The 13,355-nt window shown below is 46.1% G+C and overlaps 1 protein-coding gene across 1 annotated transcript in view; it reads left to right on the forward strand.

Annotated features, from left to right (window-relative positions):
* Positions 1–13,355, forward strand: part of LOC147736607 (equilibrative nucleobase transporter 1-like) — a 569,280-nt gene that overhangs the window by 523,518 nt on the left and 32,407 nt on the right. Inside the window, exon 11 of the mRNA XM_086953785.1 lies at positions 11,179–11,302. Coding sequence (XP_086809911.1) covers positions 11,179–11,302 — 124 coding nt within the window. The remainder of the gene's footprint in view (positions 1–11,178; positions 11,303–13,355) is intronic.

The raw sequence follows: 13,355 nt of genomic DNA on the forward strand, positions 1-13,355 counted from the left end.
TCAGACATCCAGACCCAAATCAACTGAATCTGGCAATCTGGCTCCTGAGGGCTTAGAGTTTGGTTACCTTAACCTACCTCCAGACTGTATGAACATCATTAAAGAGGCCAGGAGACCTACTACCAGAGCGTGTTATGCCGCTAAATGGAAGCGGTTTGCCATTTATTGCAACAATAAACCGATTGATCCCCTGGATGCTTCCATCCAGAATATCATTTGCTACCTTCTACATTTACAAAGATGTAACTTGGCATATTCATCCATACGCCTGCACCTTTCAGCAATTGCAGAATATTTACAGAACAGACATCTGTCTCTTTTTAGAGTACCTGCTATTAAAGCATTTATGGAAGGATTAAAAAGAATCATTCCTCCTAGGTTACCACCTTCTCCAGTATGGAACCTAAACATTGGTCTTACAAGACTCATGGGACCACCTTTTGAAGCTTTACACAAATGTGAATTGCAATTTCTCACATGGAAAACAGCTTTCCTTATTGCTATTACCTCTCTTAGAAGAGTAAGTCAGATACAAGCTTTCACAACACAAGAACCATTTTTACAACTACATCGTAAGAAAGTGGTTCTAAGAACTAATCCTAAATTCCTACCAAAAGTCATTACTCCTTTTCATTTAAACCAATCTGTAGAGTTACCTGTGTTTTTTCAAAACCCTGACTCTGTAGCAGAAAGAGCTTTACACACAATTGATGTTAATAGAGCTCTTCTCTACTATATAGAAAGAACTAAATCTTTTCGAAAAACAAAACAATTGTGTGTATCTTTCTCTCCACCTCATAAAGGGAACCCCATCTCCAAGGGTGGAATTGCAAGGTGGATTGTAAAATGTATACAACTATGCTACCAAAAAGCAAAACGTACATTAACAGTTCCTCCTAGAGCGCACTCCACACGCAAACTAGAAGCCTCTATGGCTTTCTTAGGGAACATCCCCCTAGTAGACATATGGAAGGCAGCAACATGGTCTACAACACACACCTTCACCAAACACTACTGTGTTGATTTGCAAGCCAAGCAGCAAGCTTCAGTAGGCCAAGCTGTCCTCAAAACTCTCTTTCAAACTACTGCAACAGATACAGGTGACCACCGCTAGGGGAGACACTGCTGCACAATCGATGCAAAGTGTAGCATCTGCAGCTCATATGCCTCGAACTGAAAATGCTACTTACCAATATGCATCTGTTCTTGGCATGTGGAGCTGCAGAGTTCTACACACCCTCCCGCCTCCCCGGGACCTGTATCTGTTCCAGTTTTATCTTACTTAGATGCATACGCATGGACATCTTTTTTCTTTACTTGTACTAACTCCATCATTTCCCATCATGGCGAAAAACAATGTAAGGATGGAGCTGATGCTCATGCGCACTATCGTCCAAGGGAGGAGTCACCTATCTTGTGACTACAAAAGACTTCTTCCAAGACGACAACAACATGCAATCATTCGAGCCCAACACCAGGTGGCGATCTAATGCAAAGTGTAGTATCTGCAAAGTGCAGTACTCTGCAGCTATACATACCAAGAACAGATGCATCCTGGTAAGTAGCATTTTCCATCCTGCGGACACAAGACCCAGCTTATCCTCTCGCTACCAGAAGACCCATCCTCCTAAAGAGACAACTACCATGGATGCATGACCAGCATCAACAAGTGGATGAGTCACAACTGTATAAAACTTGACACAGACAAAAGAGAACTTTTGATCTTCCAGAACAACACCTCAAGTGGAGCAACTCATGGTGGCTTCCCGAACTAGGACACTCCAACCCCCATGGATCATGCCTGTAACCTTGGTATTATCTTGGACAAGAAGCTGACCATCAAGAACCGGATCAATGCAGTGTCCTCTGCCTGCTTCCTCACTCTTTGCATGCTCCCTAAGATCTTCAGATGGATCACATCAACACCAGATGAATGGTCACTCAAGCCCTTTTCTCCAGCCGGTTGGTCTACGGGAACACACTTTACGTATGGATCGCCATGCACTTACTGAAGAGGCTGCACCACATACCGAACACAGTGGCCAGGCTCATCCTCAACCTCCCCATATGGACCCACCTCACCCTCCACCTCGGGAAGCTCCACTGGGTCAATATTCAGAAGAGGTGCAGATCAAGATGTTAATCCACACCTACAAAGCCCTCCACAATTAGGAGCCAGTTTACATTAACCACTGCATGAACTTCCACCCGCCCCTCAGAGTCCCGCGCTCAACCTTCCTTTTTCTTGCACACACCCCCTACATCTGCCGAAGCAATTGTAAAGGATACTCCTTCAGCCACCTCACCACAAAGGTCTTGAACAACCTCCCCATGCATCTCAGGACTGCAACTTCTCTTCCGTAATTCAGGAAAGGACTCCAGACCTGGCTGTTCAACTGATCTCCCCAGAAGCAGCATAGCTCGCAGCACATGGATATCCTCATGGGTGATTAGCAGCACTTTACAAACCCTGATTGATTGACTGTGCACCTAGGTTTAGGTATACCTAATAAGGGTGGGCATATTTGGCGGAGTACTACTACAAAGTTGAACAAAAACTCTGTGATTCCGCAACTTTGCCACCAACAGAGACCTCATATATCTGGTACAATAAAAGCATCTCTGTCTTTACATGCTAAAATGCACATAATCATTTAATGAACGTGAAAGTGATAATTTAGTAAGCAATGAGAGAGGTGAGGATTTTGGGATCCTGCCTAACCCAGTGAGAGAACCAAACAGATGCCTTGAAATCAAAGAGCACATCTTGCTGAACGATTCAGTGATGGTCTCATCTTCTTAGGACCACCCCAAGCACAGTTATTATGGGCAAAAATACAATCCCAACCAAAGGCCCTGCAAAGCATTATGGGACAAGATTAGCAGTGGGCAGTGAATATTATAGTATCCAATATCAAAATAATTCTACAAAGAGCTGCAGTTCAACTCGTCATTACTAGGTGTCCCTCACGAGTCAAATGCAAAAGCATTGAATCAAGCTGCAGTTCCACTAGCCGTTACTAGATGTCCCTCATGAGTCAAATGCAAAAGCATTGATAATATTACATCAAGCTGCAGTTCCACTAGTCGATACTAGATGTCCCTCACGAGTCAAATGCAAAAGCATTGAAACCCTGACCTGAGAGTTAATACTATAAATTCTATAAAGAGCTGAACTGCAGCTTCATGAAAGGATTTCAATGCTTTTGCATTTGGCTCTCCTTTACAGATAAAGGTAGAGAAAAACTTTTGTCAGTAAGAGAAGATGATGCAGACAACTACAAAGACTTGATCGCAGTTCTTTCCAGAACACTATTAATTTCTCACCGGCCATCATCAAGTCCATTTCTGCAACCACCGAGAATCCCAAAATCCCATTCGTTGAGAGTAACATCTGACGTCTCCACATTGACAACGAACCCTAGACTCTGAACAGGATCCACCATCATGTGTACCTGCTGTCCCAAGAGAGTCCTCTCTAAACTGAAGAAAATCATATCGTCGAAATACACAATCATTCTCAGAGATCTGAGGAAAGCCGACTCTGGGTTCAGCGGCTTGGAAATAACCAAGGAGCTGCTGAGAGGCCAGAAGGGAGGAACCTGTAAAGACCTTCTCGGCAAAAGGGCTGCAGAAACTTCCAGTGGCCCTGAAATATATGTACTGTCAAATAAGCGTTCTTCAGAGCTAGACGAATCATCTAGTCCCAAACAACATGTCTCTTAAACAAACTTCTTGAAATGGTGATAAACCATGAACTGATTCATCTCTTTTGAATTGATGACACGACTAAGCTTTTTGTTTTTGTTTTATACAAGAAAAATATTGACAAATATGTCATAACCTGCGCAGATATAAGATCCTCCCCTTCTTGGGAGAAAAGCATTGGACATGGTCTCGAGCTCTGAACAGGTGTTGCCAAGAAGACTATCTGAAAAACCTGCACAGTTTGCAAAAGGGCACTCTTACCTAGTCCTTCTCTCCGTGATTGGCCACCAGAGTAGCCAAATACAAAGCAACTGCCCCTCATTCTTTGGGGAAAGAACATCAGTCTCATGTATTTGAACTGGAGGTTGAAGTAGTAGGGTCTGAAGGGGAACTGTCGGTCAGCAAACCAACCCTGGGTTCCACAGGGTAGGGGGGGACCCACCCAAAAAGTTTCATTAGCAATACATATGCCTAATCTAGAGTGGCCCACGTTTGGACATTTCAACTTATCTCATCCACTTCAACCTATGTCCCCAAACAAGGCCCCCTGGGTATTGGCAGAAGTGTCCGTACTGGCCAGGTCCCTAGGAATAGGATTGATTTGCAGAAGGCCTTTCCTCCTCCTAAAAGATACACCTGCATTTGCGTTTCCTATGAAACACAAAGCACATAAGGCCCATCTAGACACTACCTCTGGGGCTGGCATTTCCCCAGAAGATTTGGCCTATGAGGCTGCTCTGAGAACCCTGGACATTTAACTCAACACATCTAGGGCCTCATTTATGAAAACGGTTGCATCGCTGCGTGAAATCAGCGATGCAACTGTTTTCATTGCGCCATCCTTGCCAACCGACGAATGTGCAGTATTTAATGTATGGCACTCCAGTGTGTCGCAAAAGTGATGCAACTCTAGCATTGTGTCATTACACATGGGCAAGTCCCATATTAAATATGCCTATGTCAGTCTTACGCCTGCTGTGGGGCTTGGGTAAGATTTAAACGCAGTGGCGTCCTAAAAGTGGTGCAGTGAAATCTAATAGATTTCACGGCGCCACTTCTACGTGGCTTTTTACGGGGAACGCCCACCCTGCATACGTTATACCTGATGCAGGTATAATGTAGCGCAGTGCTTTAAAAGGTTACACATCTGCTTAGAAGCACCACTTTCTAAATCGGGCGCAACATGGTACATTTTTTACGCCACCAGTGCATCACAAAAAGTGACGTAATGGCGGCGCAAAGGTGTTGCAACTCCTCATAAATAAGGCCCCTGGGACTTTATCCTGACCGGTTGCCTGTGCTTTACCTACTCCCTTATATGGATCATTCCCACCTTTACCAAGAAATATGGCACTTTTAGAGTCTATAGAAGGGGTCAGAGCAATCTTGTCTGATAAGTTGAGTCTCTGGCTTTCTGCCCTCATCTTTGTCTTAGAGGCCTGTTCACAGATGTCTTGATTCTAGCTTTGATATAACCCTCAATGGAGGAGGGAGGAAACCATTCTGCTCAGTGGGAGTGTTGTAGTAAAGAGGGGTCAAACATGGGGTCTCCCTCAGATTCTAAAATCACTTCTTGGGACTTCTCCATTGTAGTTTCCTAGGTGTAAGACCCCCATCATATTCATCATATCCTAACGGTGAGCAGTGCTAGGACACAAGTAAGCTGGGGATGGTCCTGGGGAGGGACAAAGGTGGTCAAAACAAGCTATCCACTAAGGAGTAGGCAAATGAAAGTGGCATTATAGTCAAGCACTGGTAAGCAGGCAACAAGTCCCTCGTTGTTCTTGCTATGCCCACAATATGGTTTTTGAAGTAGCTGTGAGAGACACACCAAGAGTGTGAGAAAGACTGAAGCGATTTAAGGAAAATTAAGGTAGTGAGAACAATTTAAATTGAGGAAGAAGCAAAGGTTAAGGGGATAAAGAAAGGAAGGAAGACTTACCTGCCTACACACTGGCCCAACCCCTCCCCCCCCCCAATAATTGCCCCAGTAAGGTCTGCCTCAGCACATTAGCATTATTTTGTTTTTTGTATTATTTATTGAGTGCCCCTTTAGCAGTATGTGGAAGAAGATTTGCTTTTTGAGCAAATTCTTTTGAAATTGTGCTGTAAAATATTCAATTAAGCGAGTTAAAAGAAAATGTTTTGGAGGACCGCTTCTCCACCCAGTACTTCCCTCCTGAAACCTTCCATGGAATGTCACTCTCTTTACTCACTCGGTGCCTCAGGGGTATGGTTGAAAGTGTGGGGTATTATAATGTTCTGATTGTTCCCTTGCTGCTCGCCCTTCCCTTCTGTTCCCCACAACCCTTGTCCCCATTTCTCCAGATCATCCACCTGTGCAGCTATCCAGTGTGTTGAAGTTAGTATGGTTGGGTGACATAAAATTCATACATAAGTGTGCCAAGAATCACTCACTCTCTCCTTGAACTTGTTTCCACCACAGGGACATGAGTAATGAATTGAAGCTCTCCTGGTGACCTCGATGCACAACAAAGGTGGATGCACTTGCACAGTGTGTATACTTTGTGTCCCCAGCACTAAAACACCCAGTGCAAGGTCCTTTGCATGTTTTCTGCTGAAGAATGTGTACTTTGTCTGCAGAAGTAGCCCAGGCTCAGAGAGGGTCCCACTTGGAGGGTTACCTATGTGCTTGCTTCTTTCAGATGAAGAGAAAGCGGAGGCGGCAGGCACCATGACTAATCTTGCATCTCCTGCCCTTGCTAAAGCTTTTGAACCAGGGTCAGACACAGTTGATATTACATTTGTTTTGTGTGTATTTTGAGTTTTCTGCATCTGCCTCCTACCCTAATCTCAACCTAATGCTCCTGGTAACACTTTCTGTCAAGCAGAATTTCCTCCCTATCTTACTATGTCTGTTTGAACCAAGCAGGTAGTTTAGAAAGTCACACCCACAAAGTGTGGTGTGGGATGGAGGCTTATGGTCCCTTGGATGTGTGTGCAAGCTCACACCCATGTTTGTTTCTGGGTGGGATGGATGTGTGGTGCATCTGTGTGTGAGTGAGAAATGAAATCGTGTATGTATATGAGAGAAAGAAAGAGGGCAATCGGAAAGAGATAAGTTGTCTGTGCCATGCTTGTGTGTGTAGAGAAGGGTTTGAACACGGTGTGTGTGTGTGCATGCATGCGTGTTAAGATGTGGTTAGCAGCAGTATGAAGTTATTGTGTAGAGTGTGATTGTATGTTGGAGGATAAATATGACTAATAGAAGTGTGATGAAACTTGAGGGGCCCCCTGTAAGGTACATGAAAGGGCCCCCTCTGGACTCAATCAGGAGCTCTCCAGCTAGGGTGCTGTGGGGGCCCCTGGAGTTTGGAGGCCCCCGCATTATAGGAGCTCCGCAGGCCTATGATACGCCACTGATGCCTATGGATCAGCTCTTTGTGTGGTGTACTTCATTTTCATGCTCCAGGGCTAGGGAAGACGCTACTTGTGAAAGTGAGAGAAGTAGGGTGTGCCATGATAGGTTGTGGTTTTGTGTAGGTAGAGGATATTGTATAGCATGAGGATGTTGTGTGGAGGTGTGACCAGGTGGAGTTGTGTGTGGAGGTGTGACCAGGTGGGGTTGTGTGTGGAGGTGTGACCAGGTGGGGTTGTGTGTGGAGGTGTGACCAGGTGGGGTTGTGTGTGGAAGTGTTACTAGTTGGGGTTGTGTGTGGAGGTGTGACTAGGTAGGGCTGTGTGTGGTGGTGTGTGGGGTTGTGTGTGGAAGTGTTACTAGGTGTGGTTGTGTGTGGAGGTGTGACCAGTTGGGGTTGTGTGTGGACGTGTGACCAGGTCGAACAGTAGAGCGACCTCTTCTGCCGGCCCTGGCAAAAACACTAGGGTTGAATACTCTAGGGTCTCACTAACAGCCGTGAGGTGAACGGCCAGCGTGTGTACAACTAGTGCTCCAGCACTGCCGTGAGGGAAACAGCCAGCGCTCCAGAACTCCCGGTGACGCCGCAGGACTACACTACCCAGGTGCCCCGGCGGCGGGAGTGACGCCACACGAGCACCCGGAGGCGCTTTAAAGCACGGAACGCCCCTCGCACCCGCAAGTCGCGCCCGGGAGCTGCCCGGGACAAGGGCGGGACAGTCCTAGACAGTCAGAGACAGAAGTAGACAGGGCAGGGCCACGGACCCTGCGTCTGGGACGATACAGGAGATAAATAAAAGGTACTGAACTCCTACAACTGACTAAAGAACTATTGTGACTGATCTCCCCGTGCTGGGCCCCCTATCTTAAATTGTTTACTATTGCGGATATTTCACTACTATTCATTAAGGCTTATATTCGTTTTTAACATATTTGTGTGATTTAGTGTGTAATTATGTCGAAAGAGAGCAGTGTAAACACCCTTGATAATTATCTTATCAAGGTAGTGGATAAAATAAATAAAGAGCGGCGACTCTCCCTGGGACGTGGCTCTTTACCAGTGCCTCTATTAAAATCCCCCTTACCAACGCCGGTATCAACTACTCTAGTTGATGTTAGTTGTGATCCAGACCCCCCTGTAGCATTCCTAATTAATGCAATAACTGGGGATGAGTCAAATTTGGCTAGCGTAACCAACACAATAACGAGGGATGAGTCTAATCTGGTCAGCTATGAGTGCCCTCCCAATGATATAGTACCTGCTTCCCCGGCTGTTTCTGATTTGAGTGTATCTGATTCGCCAGCCCCCAGAATACAGAGAACATTAAGATCAGGCAGAAGTTTTGGGAGGCCTAATTTACAAAAACGAGGAGGTAAACCGGCCAAGAAGAGATTAGCCGCAGTAGCTGATACCACTAGTTGTGACCCTACCATTATGGCCAACAGTCACCAGATAACATTAGACTCTGACCAGCTTCATCTGCTTATTAATATCATTGATGCCAAGGTTGAGACATTAATTAAACCATTAATGGATAAACTGGATTTTATTACAGGGGAGGTGGTGAGATTAGGGGGCTTACTGAAGGAATCTAACTCAGACCATGTTACCCCTGAAGCTAGCAGGAAGTTTAGTGAATCACCTCCAGCGGTGATTCAGATGACCACCCCTGCTGAAAAAGCTGGAGTCACAGAGGCTGCCCATACTATCAGGCCTGTGTTAGTCCCAAATATAGTGAGTGCCAACACCCCAGGGGCTAAACCAAAGTCAGGGACAGGGAAACCTAGGCGATATGGGTATTCCCAACCGGATTTACCGCCAGATTGTGCCCCGTATGTGGCAGTTCTGACCAACGTACCACCAGTGAATGAGTCAGGGCCTCACGGTAACATGGAATCCCATGAGTCATTAAAGAATAAAACTGTGAGTTGGCTTAACCGGGAATGTGGTTTTCCATTAGATTTAACCGATCAGATCTTGGCTACAACCAGGACTAAATGGATTGGTAAATCTGAGAAAAATATTAGTGGTGACTGTGTGATAGTGAATTTTAAGGACCCGCATCTAGCCACTACCTCTCTGATCAGAGCTACCTCACGCCCACCTAGCGACCAAGGAATAACACTTAGACCCCTGGGATATTTTTATAGGCATTTATTTGCTCAGCCTAAACTAAGTCCTGGGGGGAGAGGAGGCTGGGGGGACTCTAGGCATAGGGGCCTGGAGGTACCAACGTTCAATCGATATCAAGCCCTGAGCGGTTTAGACTCAAACGATTGACTAAAGACTACTCAGCCATCCCAAAATTGTAATGGAGAGTCAACCATGTCTGAAAATGAATTGGTACATAGTGTGACTATAGATTGTGTGTCCATTGGAGGAAATGACGAGACTTCTAGGAATTATTTATTCCATCCCCTTCTGGATAATAATGTAATATGTGTTTCTTTTTTAAATTGATCAAATGTACTGTATTTATAACTGTGTGTGCTTTTATGGACATGTTTTCTATGTTCCGAATAAAGCTTTATGAATTGAATTGAATACTCGACGCATGCTGTTCTGAGCTTTGTCTAGGGCTGTGAAGGTTGCGACGTATTTGCCTAAGATCTTGATCATGTCCTCTCCAAATAAGAGTCCTTTGGGGTTTGCTGACGGTTCTTTGTCAGCCATGTCGCTCAACTTAGTGTTGATCTTGGTAAGGACTACTCTTCGTCGCATGCATTTATCCCTGCATTCGCGTTCCCTAATAGGTGTGGAGGTGTGACCAGGTGGGGTTGTGTGTGGAGGTGTGACCAGGTAGGGTTCACTTGTGACGACCTCTAAGTCTTCCTCACAAATGAAGAGTCGGCAAGACAGTAGAGAATACAAACCAAAGATATTTATAAGAGGCACACCCGAGTGGGGTCTGGTCTGACCAGCCTCCTTAGATTGCTGCTGAGGGACTGACCCCCGCCAACATGACAACACATAATGTACATCTTCAGAATCGCTAAAGACACGCCCAGACTGGAAATTTCCAGGTGGTAGCTAGTGGGAAAAAAAGAGATACAGAAGGATGGGTTGCAATCCTGCAATCCATTTCAGCGTCAAGGTTACTCCGCCTGTACCTGCCGCTCTAAGGGTGGGAGTTCTCCTATCCAGCAAGAAAGGCATGCAATGACAAAACAGTCTATTCATTAGCTGTGCTCATTATTCATGAGCACAGTGAAGCTTAACCTAGGAGACAAACAAGAAAGAAAATATTGCAGCTGCTTTCTGCTGAGGAAGACAGAGTGAGACGGAAGTTAATTTTGATCATGGCTCAAAATGGCGGCTGAATACAAAATAGTGCTGCAAATTCTAACTTTAAACATGTAATGCATGAAGAATTCAGCTAAAACATTTTCATTCCAACAGGGTTGAGTGTGGAGGTGTGACCAGATAGGGTTGTGGGTGGAGGTGTGACCAGATAGGGTTGTGGGTGGATGTGTGGCCAGGTATGGTTGTGTGGAGGTGTGACCAGGTGGGGTTGTGTTTGAAGGTGTGACCGGGTGGGGTTGTGTGTGGAGGTGTGACCAGATGGGGTTGTGTGTGGAGGTGTGACCAGGTGGGGTTGTGCGTGGAGGTGTGACCGGGTGGGGTTGTGTGAGGTGTGACCAGGTGGGGTTGTGTGTGGAGGTGTGACCAGGTGGGGTTGTGTGTGGAGGTGTGACCAGGTGGGGTTGTGTGTGAAGGTGTGACCGGGTGGGGTTGTGTGTGGAGGTGTGACCAGGTGGGGTTGTGTGTGGGGGTGTGACCAGGTGGGGTTGTGTGTGGAGGTGTGACCGGGTGGGGTTGTGTGTGGAGGTGTGACCGGGTGGGGTTGTGTGTGGAGGTGTGACCGGGTGGGGTTGTGTGTGGAGGTGTGACCGGGTGGGGTTGTGTGTGGGGGTCTGACCGGGTGGGGTTGTGTGTGGGGGTCTGACCAGGTGGGGTTGTGTGTGGAGGTGTGACCAGGTGGGGTTGTGTGGTGAGGTGTGACCTTACATGGTTGTGTGTGGAGTGGGCATTCTCAGTGTGAAGTTATAGTTTTGGTGACATTGTCCATTTCACTTGATTTCTCCCTCAGATTTCCTCTCGCACACTTTGGGAAGCTCTATGGTCTTCTGTTCGCGCTGTCTGCACTCGTATCCATCCTGCAGTACCCGTGCTTCACTCTCGTAAAAGACGTGCTTCATGGAGATCCCTTTTACGTGAGTATTCTTGATGAGTGGGTGCCCCAGACCCCTTAGGTTGTGTGTTATGATTGACAAGCCAACCAACACCAGAGCAGCTCCACCCAGACAGTTACCAGAGTGGGAAAGACTTGATTAGAGGTGCTGTTTCATGGAGCTCTGCCAAGTGCCATCATCACGCTAGACTGTGAAGGGTCTGGGCAAATGCTGTGCTCCTCTGGGAGCTTCATGTAAAGTTCAATTCCTTTCTACAAATATCTAGAAACCCAGAACCACCCCTTCTGGATCCTTTTTGCCACATACAAACATGGTCCCCTAAGCACGTATGTAGTATGACCAAACCTTCGGCCTCAGGCCCTTCGGCCTCAGCACCTTCGGCCTCAGCACCTTCGGCCTCAGCACCTTCGGTCTCCGGACCCTCAGCCTCAGCACCTTCAGCCTCAGCACCTTCAGCCTCCGGGCTTTTGGCCTCTGGGCTTTTGGCCTCCGGAACTTCCGCCTCCGGAACTTCCGCCTCCGGAACTTCCGCCTCTGGACCTTCCGCCTCTGGACCTTCCGCCTCTGGACCTTCCGCCTCTGGACCTTCCGCCTCTGGACCTTCCGCCTCCGGACATTCCGCCTCCGGACCTTCCGCCTCCGGACCTTCACCCTTGGGACCTTCACCCTTGGGACCTTCACCCTCGGGACCTTCACCCTCGGGACCTTCACCCTCGGGACCTTCACCCTCGGGACCTTCACCCTCGAGACCTTCACCCTCGGGACCTTCACCCTCGGGACCTTCACCCTCGGGACCTTCACCCTCGGGACCTTCAGCTCTTAGGACCTTCAGCTCTTAGGACCTTCAGCTCTTAGGACCTTCAGCCTCAGGACCTTCAGCTCTCAGGACCTTCAGCTCTTAGGACCTTCAGCCTCAGGACCTTCAGCCTCAGGACCTTGAGTCCTTGCAAATCATTACAACTGCTGCCTGGCCTAAATCATGAACTCATGTGATTACATCTCACCAGGGGGAGTGAAGGGGCAGCATCACTAATAGAATTAATGGCGACATGAGCTGAGATGTTAGAAGTTGATACAGAGCATGCAACTAGCTCTCATATATATATGCTCTCATAACATTTTCGTATATGCCAGGATGCAAAATAAGAGAGATATAGTGTAGGTGTCCAGATGCCCTGCCTTACCTGTAGATTCCTGCGTCCCTGCCTCATGTGTTTCTGTCCATCTGACTGGGATGCAGGGCAGGTGGAAAAAAAGTTTGTTAGTAAGGCATTTGCCATCTGGTCATGACTTCATTACAATGTAAACAACAAGGACCCCCTGTTAAGAAACTGAATTCATAATACAGGGAAATAGACAATGTGAAAAAAGTAATTAAATATCAATACAAAAAAAAGAGAAACAGTATGAAAAGCACACCACCAATTAAAAAACACAAGATTGCATTTATTTTTGTATACACATATTCATATTAAAAACATTTAATAACCAAGCATAATAATCTAATAATTACATAAACAACTCAGTGGTACATAGTCATATGTTTATAACACAATTTCACAAAAAAAGTCATAAAACAGTGGCAAACAATGTTAATCGTCGCGCGTTTCGGCGTTTTTGGAAACGCCTTCTTCAGGAGCCACAATAAAATCTGAAAAACATATATAAAGCAAATTTAAAACAAGGAATTGCAATCTCAAATTCCAATTTTAACTGTAAAAAGTGCATATGCAAAATATATATATAACTGTGCTCACATACCAATGACTCCCTACTTAAGTAGCTTGAAGATATAGCTACATAAGGTACAAACTAATATTTTATATTTGAGCAGTAGTATATGAGCAAGGGGGAATTGGGGGGGGGGGTTCTTTAGGAGGGCATGAAAGGGAGGGATACCCTATAAATGGGTCAAATACACAATGGTAAAAAATAGAACGATGAACTCACGTGCTACAAAGCTATGACATTGAATAACCTTATAAATTCTTTGAACTGCACAACTTCCTAGGGCTGCATGAGGAAGGATACATATATATATGTATATATACAGGAGGAAGCCTCTTAATCTAAC

Source organism: Lissotriton vulgaris, chromosome 1_2, assembly GCF_964263255.1.
Source record: "Lissotriton vulgaris chromosome 1_2, aLisVul1.2, whole genome shotgun sequence".
In the NCBI taxonomy this organism is placed as follows: domain Eukaryota; kingdom Metazoa; phylum Chordata; class Amphibia; order Caudata; family Salamandridae; genus Lissotriton; species Lissotriton vulgaris.